At 35.6% G+C, this 20769-nt stretch overlaps 2 protein-coding genes and 1 pseudogene across 2 annotated transcripts; all 3 read right to left on the bottom strand.

The window, feature by feature from the left end:
* Positions 1 to 38: 38 nt before the first annotated feature.
* LOC147942142 (uncharacterized) lies at positions 39 to 4710 on the bottom strand (annotated as a pseudogene).
* A 1014-nt stretch (positions 4711 to 5724) lies between these two features.
* On the bottom strand, positions 5725 to 6861 carry LOC104790142 (tetraspanin-13). The gene is made up of 2 exons (XM_010515851.2): positions 6301 to 6861; positions 5725 to 6119 (listed from the first exon to the last, which is right to left on the bottom strand). The coding sequence occupies exons 1-2, from the start codon at positions 6859 to 6861 to the stop codon at positions 5832 to 5834; spliced, it is 849 nt and encodes a 282-aa protein (XP_010514153.1). The 3' UTR covers positions 5725 to 5831.
* Positions 6862 to 7327: 466 nt separating this feature from the next.
* On the bottom strand, positions 7328 to 8683 carry LOC104790141 (protein GOLVEN 6). The gene is made up of 4 exons (XM_010515850.3): positions 8467 to 8683; positions 8130 to 8200; positions 7980 to 8037; positions 7328 to 7681 (listed from the first exon to the last, which is right to left on the bottom strand). Exons 1-4 carry the CDS (start codon positions 8576 to 8578, stop codon positions 7539 to 7541), a joined length of 384 nt encoding a protein of 127 aa, XP_010514152.2. The 5' UTR covers positions 8579 to 8683; the 3' UTR covers positions 7328 to 7538.
* Positions 8684 to 20769: the final 12086 nt, after the last annotated feature.

Raw genomic sequence — 20769 nt, 5'->3', positions numbered from 1 at the left:
TTTACATCTAGTGCATCTGTGTTTTCAAGAGTTTAAAACGAAAGCATGTTTACATTGCTTAAACCGTAAGACTTAAAGGTTTATCCCCATCGAGTAGCAAGCCATGTAAGCAGTCCTTCCTTGTAACGTTGATCCCCAAAGAGTTGGATTGCTAGCAATTGATTCCTGATCTGGCGATCCGTCCAAACAATGAGTTGTGCTGGAGTTCTTGGAGGTGACCCATGGCGACGATCATTCCTTTCTCTCCACAGTGTGTGCACCAGAATCTGCAGAGTATATCTGGCCAAAAAAGCATCAACGCGTCTGAGTCCGTGAGAAGAGACATAAGCAATAATCGACGACCAATCCGTTGAGAAGTGCGACTTATAAATGCGAGAAGCAAGTCCTTTCCAGACCTTTGCCGAGTAAGCACATGAGAAAAAAAGATGATCTCTCGTTTCAACTGCAGTGTTGCAGAGCACACATGTTGCATCAACACCGCTATTCCAACTCAGCATCCGGTCACCTGTAGAGAGGCGATTCTGTACAGCGAGCCAGACGGTGAAAGAGTACTTAGGAGTGGCATGAGTGAACCAGACCGCAAGGTACCAAAAAACATAGTTTGAGGTCTGTTGAATATTTTGCCAAGTATCTTTAGTAGAGAAACAATTTCGATACTCCTCCCTTTTCCCCCTCCATAGTGCTACATCTTTGTCAGGCTTCCGGTTAGTCCACTGATTTTCCAAAACCTCCTCCATTTCGTTTAGATAATTGACACGGTGCCGTCTCCAGCGACGCGTAGTACATGCCTCGAGAACTGTGGTTGTACGGCTAATCCCCATATCAATACAACCTCGATATCCTGCAATATCCACTAATCGGCCCATCCTTGACCAGTTATCATACCAAAAAGACGTATCCGCACCATCATGAACATCCACTCGACATAGGAGTTGAGCAACTTTTCTGCATTTAAGAATTTTCCTCCACATCCATGAACCTGATTGATTAGTGTCCTTCAGTCCCCACACAGTTTCCCACTAAAGGAGATATGCTCTCACCCATCTAACCCACAAAAAGTCTCCTCCGTAGATTATCCGCCAGAGCAATTTCAGACAGCACACCGCATTTGTTTCTCTGAGAGATCTCAATCCCAGACCACTCTCTTGTTTCGGTTTACATATACATTCCCACGCCACCTTAGCTTTAGTTGAAATCATATCAGAGCCGGACCAGAGATACGTAGAGCATAATTTATCCACCTCGTTCAGACATTCCTGTGGTAACCGATAAGCCGACATCCAAAAACTACAAATACTCCAGAGAACAAAGCTTATAAGGTTCAGTATCCCCGCATAAGAAAGATACCTTGCAGTCCACGATCCTATTTTCTTTTTAACATGATCAATGAGAGGGAGATAGTCAACCGCAGATAATCTTTTAGTAACCAGAGGAAGACCAAGGTACCGAACCGGGAGGGTACCCACACCAAGGGGAAACTGTTCCACAATTGCCTGAGTAACCGTGTCAGTGACACCGGCCAAATAAATTGTGGACTTCTCCATACTTATTTTCAATCCTGAACATTTCCCAAACTCATCAAAAACACTCATCAACCCTTCGATAGAGCGTACTCTACCATCTGAAAGAAGCATTAAATCATCTGCAAAGCTGAGATGAGTGAGACCAATGTTTTTACATCTAGGATGGTATCCAAACTTTTGTTGTCCTGCTGCTTTCTCCCACATTTTTGAGAGAACATCCATGGAGATGACAAAAATATAAGGAGATAGAGAGCATCCCTGCCTCAACCCATGAGAGCTCTGACAATAACCAACCAAGTCACCATTCACTTGCACAGAAATGAAGCAGTCGTAACACAGAGCATGATCCAGTGAACAAACTCCTGAGGGAAGCCGATAACTGTGAGAACATGACGTAGAAAGGACCATTGTACCGAATCAAATGCTTTGGAGATGTCGATTTTAATGGCGCAGCGGCTGGACAGGGAGTCTTTGTGATAACCTTTCACAAGCTCAGTAGCGAGGAGGACATTCTCGATAAGCAAACGATCTTGGACAAAAGCAGACTGGTTGGCAGCAATGAATTTTGGCAACACATATTTCAGTCTATTTGCTAAGATTTTAGAGATAACTTTATATAAAACATTGCAGCAAGAGATTGGACGATAATCCTTCATTTCAATGGCCTCTAGCCTCTTTAGTATAAGAGCGAGGATTGTTGATTTGACTCCCTTGGGAAAAAAAACATTTTTCAAAAAAGGATTGCACAGACAACACAAAGTCACTCCCTATAATGCTCCATGCAGCCTTATAAAACTCACAAGTAAAACCATCAGTACCCGGAGACTTGTCACTTGGCATAGCTAACAGGGCACTCTTGATCTCTTCAGGAGTGACAGACCGAGAGAGCAACGTTTTATCCGTAGTGGAGCAACGGTATGACAAAAACTCTTCTAGAAAACTCGGGGACACCTCCTCGTAATCAGATGGGAGGAACTGTAAGAATTCCCGGAAAAAACGCTCTGCATCTGCTTTAATCTCCTCTATTTTCTTAGTCACAAACCCGTCAGGTAACTTGATATCTCGAATCAAATTGTTCGCCTCTCGTAATGTAACAGCCCTGCGAAAAGTATTATTATTCTTATCACCTATCTGTAACCAGAAAAGTTTGGATTTCTGCTTTAAATACTGCTCCTCTAGCCCTGAAATCCACTCCCACCGGTTATACGCTGCAGTTTCTGCTTCCATAGCTGCAGGTGAGGGATGCATCATGTTTTGTTCCTGTTTTTGACAAAGGTCCTCATGAGCTACCTTCGTCTGCTTGACCAGATTTCCCATTTTATCTTTAGCCAACCTTCGTAAGAGCGGTTTCAACGCCTTCAAATTCTTCGAGAAACGAAAAATTGTAGAAGTGGACATATGGAGCGGAGAAGTGTCTCCCCAAAACTCTTCAAGAAGAGGTTTAAACTCTTCTAGCTGTGTTATCGCATTAACAAATTTAAAGGGCTTGCGACTGCGAGTAGAAACCACTACCTCAACGTTTAGTTGGACCCGACAACGGAGATGATCAGAACAACCACCTGACTCATAAGTACAATAAGAATTAGAGAAGGATTGCCGCCACACATCATTTACCATACATCTGTCCAGCTTCTTTGAGATGAGACCTGTTTGACGTTTATTACACCAAGTATAGAGAGGACCATGCGCTGCTATATCAGAGATAGAAGCATAATTTACCAGTCCCTGAAAATCTCGCATCCCTGAGGTAACGATGGGATGATCTACCATTTGTGAATGCTCCAAGATATCAAGTGTCTCGTTAAAATCACCCATTAGTAACCACAGCTTACTACGAATAATAGGAGAGTCAACATGATCACGAAGCTCACCCCACAACACCTTCCTTTCCGCCACAGAATTAGACACATAGACAAAGGAACAGAAGAAATCCTCTGTTTGGTCTGGTAGCTTTACCGAGTAGGTGACAAGCTGCTCACTCTTACAGAACGGAGTCACTAATACATCACTCCGCCACAGCACCCAAATACGACCCCGCGGATTAAACTCGTAATTCGTAAGTATTGACCAATTCTTAAACATCTTCCGACCCAACCTAGAAACCTTTCTCTCTTGCACTCTGTTTCTAGAAGGCACCCAAACTAAAACTTATTCTTCTCCACCCAATTATTTATAATGGAATGATTAGTTGATTTATTTAGACCCCGGACATTCAAAAAGAATCCTGACATAATTAACGCTTACGGGAACCCTTCTTACTCTGATATCGAGCAGAAGAGTTGGGAATTACTTTGTGCAATGTCTTTGAGTCTCTCGGCAAAACCGGAAATAGTGGAGGATCCACCAATGGTTTAGAGAGCTTAGAGGTATCCCTCATAGTCCTGTTTCCATCCACAGCAGAGTCACCTCCCATAGTGGAGGAGACCTCCAAGTCAACCTTCGCATCCCCCATTGTTTCATTAGTCACCTGAGGGACCACCTCCTCTTCCTCATCCGGATCTTCCTGACTAAGAGCCGAATAAGAGTTGGATAGGCCAGATATATCGCTAGACTTAGATTGGTTTTGCCTCCGCACCGGACTGCGACTTGTTTTAGGCAGAGTTGTCCAACCTGCATCCTCTTCAGGAGGAGCTTGACTTGCACACGGTGGGGCTGTCTCTTGTTGTGGTTCCTTTAACAAAATTGCAGAGGGACACAAAGTCGCAGAGTCAGCTATCAGTGGTAAACCACAAGTAGCTGCCTGTTCCACTGTGATATGAGACCCTGCAGTATTAGCAAGACATGAAGTGTGTAGATGTCCCCACTTCTGACATCCAGTACACCGTGGAGGCAACCAAGGGTAGGAGTACTGAACAACTGCATCTAGCTCACATTCCTCTTCACCCGCTAATACGTACTCCGAAGGAAGTGGTTTCGTTAAATCTGCCTCAACAAGGATTTGAGCCTCATCAAAACTTGCACAGGCTTCAGTTTTAGGGTGCAGACGAACGGGAGTTCCCACCGCACTAGCCAAGAACTCCAGACCTTGTTCAGTAAACATGGTTGGAGGAACGTTCTTTAATGTCACCCAGAGATTAACCGATCGCATTTCCGGTTGCACCTCCTCCGCGAACGGAGACCACTTAGAGACTAACATGGGAAGCCCCATTATATTCCACATATTTCTGTTCAGGGCTCACCTCCTCATCCCGAATTCGAAATTTAACCATCGAGGCATTGACCTCAAAAACATCAATCATAGTTGTCTTAATCCCCAATCGCCAGATCTTATTGACAATCATATGTATTTTATCCACATGGGGAGCCTTTTCGTTGAGAAACTTGCCAATGAGGAAATCCTCCCAAAGTGGTTTTCCCCCGCTCAAAACCTCTTTCGGAACGACCACTCGACCTTGTCTATTCACCTCTTCCACCACAAACTTCTGCTTTGTAAAAACATGCTTTTTTACGACACGGAGCTATGGTTTATCAGCCACCGGAACACCCACAGACAACCTCTGTTCAGTAGCCCCAGTCACCGCAACAACCTCTGGTATAATAACATCTTTCTCAGTCCCTGACCCCAGAACCAAAGAGCCACCATCCTCCTCCGATTCTAGACCACCACCAGTTGTTGCAGTGACTGGGGCTACTGAACAGAGGTTGTCTGTGGGTGTTCCGGTGGCTGATAAACCATGGCTCCGTGTCGTAAAAAAACATGTTTTTACAAAGCAAACTTTTTTTGTCGTAGTGTACGCGAGAAAACCTAAATCGTTTTTTTTGTCGCCCTAACAACATCAGCAAACTTTTTTTAAATATAGATTAAATACATTAATTACATTGTACAGATTGGATAAAATTTATTTGTTTGGATTGTTTTATGGCAATAATTTGATTTTTTTTTTTATATATAGTTTTCGGTTTGTTGGATTTGTGTAGTAACCATTTAATATATTTATTGAATCATAAATTGATTAACAAAAAAAGACTTAAGATTGAAGTATGTTAGATGAGTTTTTTGTTGGTGTTGAATATCCTAAACAAGACCTCATCTCATACCATGAAATCCCGAGGAAAGTTGAAGAAGGCCCATATTTGGCGTCGTCTATAAAAAAAAAGATACATATGTGTGTAACTTTCTAACACCAAAGTGCAAAGTCAGATATGGCAAGTGATGAACAGTCCAAATCCTACTGAGTAAACAAAGGGTTACTAGGAGGATTACAACCGTTTGTTATCACTGGGGTTTAAAATTGATTATATATATACATGTGTTATAAAAAAAATGAAAATAAATTTAATTTTACAATATATGTGTTATATATAAATCTATTTCTGAGTTTCTCGAAGGATCCTTAACCAGGCAAACCAACCGGTAATGCCGATGGAAAGACTAAGGGTGATATTAAGAACGTTAGCTGTGACGGAAAAAGAATTATTATGTAAATCTGCAAGAATCCCAGCTTTACACGAATTGCAATCGAAGCATAATGTATCTGCAGAATTGTTCCATCTCTTGCAATCATCTTCAAAATTGTTATAATATCTTGAAACTGTCCAAATATTTGGTTTTTCGTATTTCAATCCACATGAAAGTGGTGGTTTGCAGCAACCCGACTGTTAAAAAAAAAATAATAATAATAATAATTAGAATGATACAAACCGGAATCAAAATTAAACCACTTCATACTAGATTCGGTTAATGTGACTTAGGTTTAATAATTCTTTCTAAACCAAAATTGTATTTATCATATATATAGCGTACTTGTATCTATTTATAGCTTACGTTCTTACGTACCTGTATAGGAGTTAGATTCATCTGATAAAACTCAGAAGCTGATATGTTTTGGTTTAACTTGTTACAAACATGGTCCTTAACAAGACATCTCCTAGTACGATACCAGTCATCGTCTTTGATGACCAACCTACGAACCCATCCTGAGTAATCCTCGAACCTATACTCACCGATCGCGGTCCCAGGAAACAACCTAGAACCGGTCTCCTTATTTAGAAAAGTGAAGAAGGCGGCTTTTGCCACGATCACAAACATCCACAAGAAGAAGATAAAGAAGTGGATTCGGAAGAGACAATCGGATTTTAAGTAAGCTGCGTAGAATCCAGAGAGGGACATGACGAGCAATGAGAAGCTTATGAAGATTCCGGGAGTTGTGACGGACCGGTTACACTCATCGGTCCTGTAATGCAATATTATGACGGTAACAAACCAGAACACCGCTGTGACGAGGAAGATTGCGTTTGAGATCAAGAAAATGGTATTGCATGGGAATGAGATCTTCTTGAAACACGATGATGAAGAAGATTTCTCATTGTTTAATTGTTCTTCACTATCTTTAGCCATTATTGTGTTATAATGCCGAAAACTTTGTCAAAGAGAAAAAGTGGTCAAATCTATTAAGAAGCTATAATGAAGAAGGAACAAAGAGTTCGATACTGACCTGTTGCAAAAGATAAGTTTAGGGTTTGTAGCTTGTAATTTAAGGAAACGAAACCAGAAGACATAAAAACTAACAATAAAAAGCTTGCCTGTGTTTTTTTTTATTTGTTGTTAGTTTGTTGTTGACCCGGTTCGGTAAAATTATATCTTAACTAAAAATATATTTTTTTGACCAAAATATTAGTCGTTGACATAAGAAAAAAAAACGGTTGAAATAGAACTAATTTTGTAAAATTGGAAACTACAGCTTGATTAGTTTTGTTGATTATAAAATTCAAAACCAATACAACCACCATGTTACAGTGCGTGAAACGAAGAGTAAATAAGCTCAAACCCCAAACCAGAGTTTTAGTGTTTTGCTCCATCATTGTCGGCCATTAAGATTAATTAAAACTATATAATAAAAAAATAGCAACACGAACATGTTCCGTTAATTACAATAATATCGCCAAAACTTGTTTCCTCAGTGCACCCAAAGAAACTAAACTATAACCAAATATTAACCAATAACCATGCAAACAAAATATTAATTAATCTAGCTAAAACCTTTTTATTAGTTATTTTGAAACAATATAATGTTTTCATGGACTTAGAGGTAAAGACTTGTTGTGAACTGGCCGTCTTCTTCTAAACGCACGATAATCCATCGATAGATATTTCGATAGAGCCTTCTTCTCTTCTTCTTCTTCACTTAGTACTTTCTTCTCTTCATCCTTATATTTTCCTGTAAAATAAATAAAGATAAAACTAGATTTAATACAAATTATCTCATCATAGAATCCTAGAGAGGTTTCGAATCTTTTCATTTAATTTTACTTGCAACTAAAAACAAAATTCTAAGATAGAAATAGATTAATAGACATTGATAAACTTTTTCATCTGACATAGTCAAATATTCACATGGTTGACTACAGAAGTGTGCTTAAGACTTAGATATTAGATATGTGAGTTTGCTAATTACCTATTTCTAAATAACTTATATACTATTTTATAAACCTATCATTTCCAAATGATTAAATTACCTGAAGAAGTGACTCGAAGTTGTTCGCTTGAACCTTCATGAACTGTTGATGTCATCACCTATTCATTTGCAAAAGACAAAATTTGATTAGAAACTTGGAGTCTTGAGGAGATAAAATACATATACACGTGCATGTACACTAATCTCTTACATTGACATGTTCACTGGAGATGATCATTAGCTTCCGCGACACCGTTTTAATAATGGTCTCTTCCCTTAAACCTGTAATGTTGTAACTAAAGTCAGTTAATTCAATCCACTAGAAAAAGCATAGTTTAGTCTCCAGAAGCAAGACTACGTCTAAAGAAAAACTCATTCTAATTTCTATAGATTTTTTTTTTCTGTAGATTTTTTTTAATTAAATTTGTAACCGGTTCGGGGTCTAGACCCGTACATCCCCTCGGACCAGAAACCAAAACATTTTATATGGTCCCTTGGACCGGCGAAAACTTGTGGTTTTAAGAAATATAAAGAAAGGACTTAATCACCTTGGCTAGGAGATGAGTAGCGAGGGTTGAGTTGTAAAGATGAAGTTGGAGTTATAAGCAATAAAATGGCTAGTGCACAAAGCAATAAGGTGACTCTAATTAGCTTCATCATATTCTTCAAAGTGATTTTAGCTGTGATAAGCTTTTTTGTGCTACCTTTCTTCTTTCTTCTTCTCTTCTTTTATATCAACCAAAAGGAACTAACACACATATATGTATATATCTGTCTATATATAATATATTAATGTGTCTTGTGAGATAGAGAGTGCACGAAACACAAAAGTGAGAGTTTCAAAAAAAGGTTGAAGATACTGTTTATTAAAATATATATAGAAAAGATTTGATCATGTCAATGTTTAAAAAGGGGTTCACGCCATTGAGGCTCGTTCTCGGGGTTGTTTACTTGTTTGTATTGGGACAAACACAAGTTTGGCATCACACTTCATCAAACCCAATTTGTCGAGTCTTCGCCTTTCTGTCTTTTTTTGTCCCTATCTATTATATCGCACGTTCTTTGTATACTATTTTCCATCACCTTTTTCGTGAAAAATATTCGTTTATATTATCATCTTATACAAGATATATGTATAAAGAGAAAGATATAGACCCAACACTGAATCATATTTTAGAAGTTAGAAACCCCCATGTAAATTAACTTGATGTATAGTTTTAGATTATTGGTTCTACTATATGTTGAATCTCATGATGATCACATTCAATTGAGAATGCTAGATATATGCATGTCGTAATGATATCAAATAATACTTGTGTAAGTTGATTATGTTAAATGCATGCACAACTACGATCCTAGAAATTAGTACGTTTATATATGTATTTTCGATAACGTACGTGTTTATTTCTTGAAATAGTTGATGTCTTTTTTTTTATATAGATTTCTCTTTCCAAAGATTTAAGTTCAACTTATATTGACATATGGTTTATATATTAATTTATGCGTGCTTCTCTTTGCGATTAAATAAAGTTGTTGAGATTATCACATCATATTTGCCTAAACCCTTTGCTCGTTTCTCTTATCTTTTCTCTCACTTTTTGGACATTCACACGCCTAAGTTACTTGCTTAAAACTGCTACGTACCCAAATGGGTGAAGATGAGAATATCACTTTAGTATAGTTTGTTACAAAACACATTTGCTAATGGCATCATTGAACATTGATCTTATCACGTCCAAAACTTTCCAACTCCAGATAAATATATAGTCAACTAACTAAAAAACGTGTGTGGCCCAACTTTGTGCAAGTGAATTATATGGCTATGACTATTTCTTGACATAGTACATATATTATTAAATCTAAATAGAAAAGAAAAACTTAATTATATAATTCATCATAGTATATAAGTAACATAGTAACAGCAGCGAGACAACGGTCTTGAAATCGCTGAGAATCAAGACACATGTCTTGGAACATGGAAAACAGGTTGACCCAAAGTCGCTGAAATGTTTGACCAAATGACATTGAATTGTGGAAATTACTTGAAACAGGTTGACATTTAAATGACAATTTTTCCGTTAATACATGAATTAAATCGATAACATGCAGTTAATCACTTCATTACTGACAAAAGGATGTCATTTTAACGCAAGTTTCAATTTGAAAAATGTCATTTAAATTATGAACTTTTAAATATATGTCATTTAAACTATGAACTTGTAAATGTATGTCATTTAAACCATGAACTTTTAAATTTATGTCATTTAAACCATAATATATGAAAAATGTGATCAATCCTTCAAACTCTAGTGTAGTGTCCTAAAAAAAAAAATGATCAATCCTTCAAACTCTAGTGTAGTGTCCTAATAAATGAAAAAGACTCAACACAAATACAAAAAGACACAAAATACATGACAAAGATCGAAAAAGAAGGATGAATTGATGTTCTTCTTTCTCTTTTTCAGAATCGCATCATGAGGCAGAGTCGAAGAAAGAAGAGAGAAACTAAACTAGGGTTAAATGGTTTAGTCGGTTACGCTTATATACTTCTGCGGTTTCTAATAAACCAATTTGTCTGATTACCGAACTGAACCAAAATCCGATTATCTAAATCAATTGCGCCGAACGGTTAGGCTTTCTCTTTTCGGTTTGCTTCGATAACCAAAATTTTCAGGTTGTCTAGTTTTCACTGAACGCCCAAGGCAAGTTCATGGTTTATATGACAGAAATTTGAAAGTTCATGGTTTAAATGACATACATTTACAAGTTCATGGTATTTAAAAGTTCATGGTTTAAATGACAATTTTTGAACTAAAACTTCCATTAAAACGACGTCGTTTTATTAGTAACGGCATAGTAACGTTTGTTAGTAGGTAAATTATCGGATTTAACGTCATGTCTTTTTTGGCTTTGTCAACGAAACTTCATGTTTAAAAAAACTAATCAATAAAAGTTTATGTTTTAAATAGCCTACAACAAAGTTCATGGTTTAAATGGTTAAACTTGAAATTTCATGGTCTAAATGACATTTTTCCATGTACTTTGTTGTACAAAATTGTACTATAGTTAATTGTAATATTTTTGTAGAAAGGATCATGTAGCTAATTTGCCTATTTATTTAGGTATAAGGAAAATATGGAACGTGAATTTACAATTGTGGATTTGAATAAAAGTATAAAACAATGTTGCTCGTGAGTAAATTATTGAGTTCTTTTTTATTAAGTTAAGGTCACAAATTCTTAAATTATTATATGTTTATGATGCGAGTGTGGATTTTTTCTTAAAACAGTTTGGTGATATCATTTTTGAATTGCTATGGTATTTCAGATACATTGTTGTGAGCTTATGATACATTGTTTTTAACATCTTTGAGAGTTGAGAACTGTGCTATATCCTTGTAATTGATTAAAAATTACCAGTTGGATCAATATTTAAATAGGATTTTTAATGCAATATTTGTTTAGTTTTCATAGGTCAACATATTAGAAATCTGGAGATTTATCTTTAGAAAGAGATTTGTTCTACTTACAATCATATATATAAAAGTAGAGTTTCAGTCTCTCCTTATTGGTCCACTTGGCAATGCAATTTTAACAAAAAAAAATTATATTAAACCACAAATTTAAAACAATTAATTTTCACATTTAACTCACATAATATAAAACTGAAATCTTTATAGCTTCTCCCTATAAATTATGCATTAACTTTATTTCTCCACTAAGTTGTATTAATCAAGTGTATTAAAACAAAACAATAAATTAGAATTGTAACTCTCATTTTTCTAAATGTAATTTTTCATCATTTCTCTTCCTATAAATATTCATTATCTTATTCTCTTAGTCTATCACTCTTTCATTCTCTCATCTTCTTCCACTACTCTCAAATCTCTTTTTTGTTTTGTTTTGTATTTTTTTTTGTTATTGTTGTTGTATGAGTTATAAAAAATCAAATCAAATATCATTGTAAAAGCTTAGTTTTAGAGTTTGTATGATATGTATATCTTATATATTTATTTTAATCTTTTAAAATGTTTATCTTCATTTTCTATTTTATATTAACATCTTATAAGTCATTATTTTCATACTTCCTTACAATATTCACCACACAAAATAAGATCATAAAGTTGAAATGATCTATATGTAATTATCTATTATGTCTCTGGTTATCTCACATATTCATTTATCATTTTAAATAATTTATAAAGATCAATATAATATTTAAAGATCAATATAATTATCCATTTATCCATTTATAAAGACTATTTTGTTTTGTGATCCAATTGTTAAATCTGCAGAGATCAATATAATATATATATTTTTTTATGATTTGAGGTTTTTGAAAACAAAAAGAACATAATTAAACAATTGGTTTTTTGTGTCTTTATTCAAAAAAAAAAATTATCCAAAAAAAAAACATATTCAACTTGAACTTAAATATAAAAATAAAATATAATTTTAAAAATATCATTTCACTAAATTCTCTAAAGATGAAACCATTAGTATGAAATCTAGCACTATAAATTAAATCGATGAGTGAAAACAAAAAAAAATATAAGTTATCCCTGGGATTTTAAAAATTATTGAGATTGAAGAATTCATATAATTTTATAAGAAAACTAATTTAGTTTGTCACTTAAAAAGTAATATTTTTTATCTTGAAATATTATGTGTAAGTGTTGAGTTTATATCAACAAACAACCAAATCATGTGAATTTTGATTCAGCCACTTGGTATTCCTTTTATTTTAGGTTATAAAAAATTAAAATATTTATTTATAATTAAAGACATGTAACTCCATTTAACTCAAATGTAACTCCTGTCCAATAATTGTCCATTAATTCATTCCTCCTACTAACTTATTATCTTTCAAGAGAAATTATTTTTGGTTAAATTTTAATATTTTTTATTTATTTTGGTTGGCTAAACTTTTATTCATATTTTGGTTGGCTAAATTAATATATTTCTCATGTAAAATTATTGTTTATAATATATTTCTCATTTCAAAGTTTAAAGCAATATATCATATATATAAAAGTAAGGTTTTGGTCTCTCCTTATTGGTTGATTTTCATTTAATGTTTTCTAATTTTTTTAAAATTTTTTATTTGCTTTCTAATTGCTTTAAACAATATTTAAGATCCAATAAACACAATACATTTAACTCACACATTAAAATAAAATTATAACTGAAAATAAAATAAATTATGCATTAATCATATTCTACCACTCAATTCTATTCAAACACAATAAATTACTATTGTAACTCCATAGTTCTACAAGTGACTTCCATCATTTCTTATCATATAAATAAGCATTCTTTCAATCTATCATTCTCTCATATTGACATTCTTTTACTATCTCATTTTCACATTCTCTCATTCTCTTCTACAATACCTCAAATCATTTTTCGTTTTTTTTTTGTTATTTTTGATTTTTTATTTTTGTTGTATGGGTTGTAAAAAATAAAAGAAATATCATTGTAAATTGTTAATGCTAAATTTTAATTTTAGAGACTACATGATATATATTTTACATTGTTTTTATTTTAAAAGATTTATCTCCTTTATCTAATTTGGATTATTATCTTATAAGTAATCATTCTCTCTTCCTCTCCCACCAATATCAGATGTTGTTATATCTCGTATGTGTTGTAAGAGTTTGATTCTATATTTTAATTTAGAAAGTATTGTATATATATAGATATTACATTGTTCTATTTTTTAAAGATTCATCTCCATTATCTAATTTGGATTACCATCTTATAGTAAACATTCTCTCCTCCTCTCCTACCAATATCAAATGTTGTTATATCTCATATGTGTTGTAACTTGTAAGAGTTTGATTCTATATTTTAATGTAGAAAGTATTATATATATTTAACATTGTTTTCAATTTTTATTTTATTTATATAAAAAATTATTTCTTTTATATTTCTTGCCTTTCTAGTCTATTCATATTTATTTTTTAAATTTGCATAGTTAAATTTAAATTCACATATGTTGGTTTTAACAAAACAATCAACTTTATTTGAGAATTAGATGTTCCTATTCATTTTTAAACGATCAATGTGTAACATATAAGCATTTTGTCTTGCAATCACAAGTTCCATTTCCATTACTTAACTCCATGGTTAAACTATAATATATGTTGTCCTATTTGTAGGAATAACAACATACTTATTTAATTTATTTAAAAGAGCAGATGATTAAACGAAATAAACATTTCTCCAAATTTTATAATTCAATCAGTGAGTGTACTTATTACTTTGAAAAACTTTTACATTGAAGTTCATAAAATCATATAAGAAAACTAAAATACTATATCACTTCAAATTTGGAAGGAAACACTTGGTATTCCTTTTTAAAAAAGTCAAGACACATATAAAAAATTATTAATATTTAACTCACTTTAAAGACATTAAAGGTCATTTAATTCAAAAATAACTTCTATCCAATAATTTCATACATTACTCCCACAAATATATATATATATATATATATATGTTCAAGATTGTATTTAAATATTACATAATTTTTTAGTTAGCTAAATTTATAGTCACATATATACAATATATATACATAAGAATTTATATTACTTATTAACACCATAATTCGACCCATTATTTGCTTAACTCAATATAGGTTTCAAAGCCAACTAAAGAAAACAGAAACGATCTTATTGATATTAGACCAAAACATGGGCATACAAACATAATCACTTACACGGAAGATATTTAAAAAAAAATAACTTATTATTGCAACATCAACGTATGAAGGGTGTATATAAGCAGTTAATTAGAAAATCTATAATACAATAAATGTATTGGAAACAATATAAGTCAATGATAAGATTGGATCCTCAAAAGCAAGAAACAACATCTTCATAATTCATAAAAAGTAAACGCCACAATTATACACATCTGAACGAAATGATATAAACATATAGTGTATTAATAAAAGTGATGGCAAAGCCCGTATATGCCTAATTAAAACAAAATAATACAAAAGAGAAAACAAAAAAGACCAAAAAAAAATAAAAAAAGTGCCAACTACACCATAACCCACGCGTTGCGTGGGGAAGCACCTAGTGATAAAAAAAAAACAGTTAATAGTAAATTAAGAAGAGTTGATTGTATAAGTGATAAATGTGAGATGGGCCACAAAACAGTCCAACAAGGAGGAAGCCCAATGAAGAAGACTAGTCAACACTCCCAAATCAAGACAAACTTGACTGTACCTGCAAAACCTCTCCTCAATAACCGATTTGGTGTGTTGCAAGATAAGGATGATGACTAGTCCTTCTCACAGCTGTAACAATGAGTCATCACACTCTAGATTGTTCCTTTAGTCTCTATATAAGACAATGTAGACCAAGATTGTAAGACAAGCTGAGATTATAATAAAACAGCAAAGTTTTCTCAAGTTCCTTTCTTTATCTTCATGGTATCAGAGCCATTGTAAACCTTAGCAGGTTCATCAATGGCTACCTCATACCCTTTTCCTGACAACATTCATGTCACAAGCACTGTCACAATCAAGCTAAATAACACAAACTACCTTCTTTGAAAAACTCAATTTGAGTCTCTCTTGTCATGTCAAAAACTCATAGGGTTCGTGAATGGTGCCGTCAAAGCTCCACCTCGTACCACTTCCACAACAAATGGCGCAGAGGCTCCAAATCCACAGTATGACGCCTGGTTCTGCACATATCAACTCGTCCGGTCGTAGCTATTTGGTACTCTGTCTGAAGAAGTACTCGGGTATGTTCATAACATCCCTACCTCTAGAGATGTTTGGCTTTCTTTAGCAGAGAACTTCAATAAGAGTAGCATTGCTAGGGAATTTACTCTTCGCCGTAATCTGTGGGTTTTAGAAAAGAAAGGCATGTCCTTTGCTGCTTACTGTCGAGAGTTTATAGCCATTTGTGATGCCTTGATCTCTATTGGTAAACCCATTGATGAGACCCTAAAGATATTTGGGTTCTTGAATGGGTTAGGTCGTGATTATGATCATATCACGACCGTTATTCAAAGTTCTCTAAGCAAGATCTCTCCGCCTAGCTTTGGTGATGAGGTCTCTGAAGTCGAAAACTTTGACATCAAGCTTCGCTCTTACAGTGTTTCTAACACTGTTACTCCACATCTTGTGTTCCATGTCCAACAAAATGGTTATGGCAATCAGTCGAGAGGAGGATATCGTGGTCAAGGTAGATCCTCAGGACAAAACAGAGGACATGGAGGATACTCTTCCCGTGGCAGAGGCTTTTCTCAAGATCAATCCAATCTTCAATCATCTGGAGAACGGCCAATCTGTCAGATTTTTGGTCGCACAGGACACCTTGCGACTGACTGCTGGAATCGTTTTGACCACAACTACGAAAGACCTGATGTTGCTCAAGTATTCTCCGCTATGCAAATCTCTGATGGTAATGACTAGGTCAATGACTCTGGAGCCACTGCACATGTCACTTCCTCTGCTTCCAATCTGCAATCTGCAACAACATACACTGAAAATAACACGGTTCAGGTTGGAGACGGTAATTACCTGCCAATAACTCATGTTGGATCCACTACCATTGCTTCCACCACACGTAAAATCTCGTTAAATGATGTGTTGGTCTGCCCAGAATTGCAAAAATCTCTCATTTCTGTTTCTAAACTGTGTGATGATCTGCCTTGTGGAGTTTGGTTTGATTATAATAAAGTATGTGTTGTTGACATCCCAACACAGAAGGTGGTAGCAAAGGGTCCTCGAAATAAAGGATTATACATATTGGAGAATCAAGAATTTGTTGCTCTCTTTTTTAATAGACAATGTGCAGCCTCAGAAGACATTTGGCATCATAGGCTTGGGCATTCAAATTCACAAGTTCTCCAACAACTCAAGAGCAGCAAGGAGATCATTTTGAATAAGAGCAGCACAACCTCCATTTGTGAGCCTTGCCAGATGGGGAAGAACAGTAGGCTTCAGTTTTTTTCTTCAGAATCAAGAGTTTTATGTCCCCTAGATCGGATACATTGTGATATTTTGGGACCATCTCTAGTTGTATCTAATCAGTGTTTTAAATACTATGCTGTTTTTGTAGATGATTTCTCAAGATTCACATGGTTTTATCCTATGAAAGCAAAGTCTGAGTTTATATCAATATTCAAAGTCTTTCATACAATGGTTGAGAATCAATTGAAGACCAAAACAAAAGTATTTCAGAGTGATGGAGGAGGAGAGTTTACAAGTAATGCTCTCAAACAACTTTTAACCGAAAATGTCATAATTCACAGGATTTCTTGTCCCTATACCCCTCAACAAAATGGGATCGCTGAAAGAAAACACAGGCACATAGTGGAACTTGGCTTGTCAATGTTATTTCACAGTCACACACCTCTTCATCACTGGGTAGAAGCCTTCTTCACAGCAAGCTTCATCACCAATCTGCTTCCTTCTGCAACTCTGAAAAACTGCAGTCCTTTCGAGGTGTTGTTTAGTCAGAAACCTAATTACTCCATTCTTTGAATGTTTGGATCAGCATGCTATCCTTGTCTTAGACCGATGGCAAGTAACAAGTTTGATCCCATACCACTTCAATGTATTTTTTTGGGGTATCATACTCAATACAAAGGATATAGGTGTCTTTATCCTCCAACATGCAAAGTATATACATCTCTCGGCATGTAATATTTGATAAGGATTGCTTTCCATTTTAAAATCAATACAAGCACCTGTTTCATGCATATCAAACTCCTCTACTCTAAGCATGGCAAGCAGCTTCACCAACTCCACCTTCGGTTCCTGAATCAGTTTCGTCACCGTTTTATCCAAGTCAAGGAACGCAACCTGCAACGAATCCGGAACCTGTTAATGAGCCTGCAATTGTGGATGAAGTTGAAAATACATCGGATGATGACACTGAGAGTTCTGTTGCCAATGAAGAAGAACAAGAAGATCAACATGACGATCAACAACAAGTCAACACTCACCTGATGACTACTAGAGCCAAAGCAGGAATTCACAAACCAAACACCAGATATGTTCTTCTTACGTCTCGATTTGTTCATGAAGAACCAAAAAACATTGTTGTTTCTCTACAACATCCGGGTTGGAATGATGTTGCACATGATGAAATAATGACCATACACATGTTACATACTTGGGATTTGGTAGAACCTACATAAGATATGAACATTTTGGGTTGCAAGTGGGTGTTTAAGGCAAAGCTAAAGCCTGATGGTTCGGTTGACAAGCTCAAAGCTAGACTTGTCGCAAAGGGTTTTGATCAAGAGGAAGGGCTGGATTACCTTGAAACGTTCAGTCCCGTCGTACGAACAGCAACTATTAGAATGGTTCTTGATGTTGCAACAGCAAAAGGATGGGACATCAAACAACTTGACGTGTCTAATGCCTTTCTTCATGGAGAACTGCAGGAACCGGTGTTTATGCTACAACCTCCTGGTTTTGTAGATAAGGAGAGACCCTCTCATGTCTGTAGACTTACAAAGGTGTTATACGGTCTCAAACAGGCACCAAGGGCCTGGCTTGATACCTTCAGCAGATACTTGATTGAATTGGGATTCACCTGCTGCAAGTCTGACCCCTCTCTATTTACCTATCATAAGAATAGTAAATCACTGGTGTTGCTAATGTACGTTGATAATATGTTACTTACTGGAAATGATCAAAACCTGCTCCAAGAACTACTCAAGTCTCTGAATCAACGTTTTTCAATGAAAGACTTAGGAGCTCCAAGCTACTTTCTTGGTGTTGAGATTCAAAAATGGTCAGAGGGATACTTTCTCCATCAAACAGCCTATGCGGGCAAAAGATATTCTCCATCAAGCTGTTATGTCTGATTGCAATCCTATGCCGACACTGCTGCCACAAAACCTGGACAAAATGCATCATGAACTGTTCTCCGAGCCTACCTTTTTTCAAAGTCTTGCAGGGAAGCTTCAATATCTTTCAATAACTAGACCTGACATTCAATTTGCAATCAAATTTGTGTGTCAACGAATGCATGAACAAACAGTTTCTGACTTTGGGTTGCTCAAACGAATTATGCGGTACATCAAAGGTACTTTACATATGGGTCTATATATTAAAAGGAGCTCTAATCTATCTCTATCAGCCAACTGTGACAGTGATCATGCAGGTTGTAAGAAGACTCGCCGCTCCACCACAGGTTTTTGCATCCTCCTTGGTCCAAATCTGATAAGTTGGTAAACTAGAAGGAAAGAAACAGTCTCCAACTCGTCCACCGAAGCAGGGTACAAGGCACTTACAGCCACAACACACGAGATAACCTAGCTCTCATTCCCTCTCCAAGATCTGCAGATTTCACAACAGTTTCCTACTATGCTCCAATGTGACAACCTTTCTACAATGTACTTAAGTGCAAATCCTGCTCTACATAAACTATCAAAGCACTTTGACACTAATTTTCACTATATTAGATAGCAAGTGGCACTAGGAACAATTGAGACGAAGCATGTTCCGGCAAAACTACAACTGGCAGATATCTTTACCAAATGCTTGCCAAAGCGTGAGTTCGAGGATCTAAGAAGCAAACTTGGTGTTAGTGGTTCACCCACCACAAGTTTGAGGGGGAATATAAGTGATATATGTGAGACGGACCACCAAACAGTCCAACAAGGAGGAAGCCTAATGAAGAAGCCTAGTCAACACTCATAAGTCAAGACAAACTTGACTGTACCTGCCAAACCTCTCCTCCATAACCGATTTGGTGTGTTGCAAGACAAGGATGATGACTAGTCTTTCTCACAGCTGTAACAATGAGTCATCACACTCTAGATTGTTCCTTTAGTCTCTATATAAGACAACGTAGACCAAGATTGTAAGACAAGTTGAGATTATAATAAGGAAAATTTATCAGATCTGCCATGTACAGTATCATTCTTCAGCGTAAATGCCACTTTCAATTAACCTTCTCTAGAATACCATAGGGTCCACTTTCATTTATTGAAAATGACAATAATACCCTTCTCCTATTTCTATCTCATTCCTCTTTTTCTATTCTCATTTTTCTCGATCTCTCATCTCCTTCTCTCCTTCTCTCCTCTTTCTTTCTTCAAAACAAAGAAATCCTTTCAAAATCACCACTCCATTTAATCTGCTTGTCTTTGCCGTGGATGAACAATGTGTTTTGTTCGTTCTGGGATGCTCTCCTCAAGGTTGAGTATAATATTTTTCAATTTGAGTTTCTTCTGTTTATTTCTTTCTCCATAAAACTTTAATGGACCATATCTGAGATCTAACCCAATTTTATTTCCGATAGACCAGATCCGGTGGACTAAATATGCTTAGATCAAGACTGAGTATGATATTTCTCAATAAAATGTGTCAGCAAGCCTGAAGGTGGAGAAAATTGTTTCATGTTATTGATGGACAAGTATCGTCGTTCAAGCGAATATGGTCCACTAAGAGAGAGAAGGACATAACTATGGTGGACAAGTTTTGTAAACTTGTCCACCCAAGCGGATGTGGTCTACTAAGACCGAAGGACATAATTGTGGTTGACAAAAAACTTGTTCGAGCTTTAAATCTGGTCCACCATAGACACAATAAGATCATTTCATGCATCAATAGACCTGCAGGTGGACTAGTAGAGTCCAACCAAGCGGATCTTTTCCACTTCAGAGGACGAAAGACAAATGGGATGGACTAAACCTGACTGGGATGGACAAATGGGCGTTGGATCATGTCCACTAGAAGTTCAGCACGTGTGTGTTTTGTGCCACAAAATTGTCTCTGTTTCAAAATATACGTCACTCATCCCAATTTTTTTTTGAGAAATTTATTAAGAGTGCCATGAACAGTGAACATTCTTTTGGGATATGCCACTT

The sequence above is a fragment of the Camelina sativa genome, chromosome 6, assembly GCF_030686135.1.
Source record: "Camelina sativa cultivar CO46 ecotype springtype chromosome 6, ASM3068613v1".
Classification (NCBI taxonomy): Eukaryota; Viridiplantae; Streptophyta; class Magnoliopsida; order Brassicales; family Brassicaceae; genus Camelina; species Camelina sativa.
The sequence above is the reverse complement of the archived record's forward strand: the minus strand, read 5'-3'. Positions and strand labels throughout refer to the sequence as shown.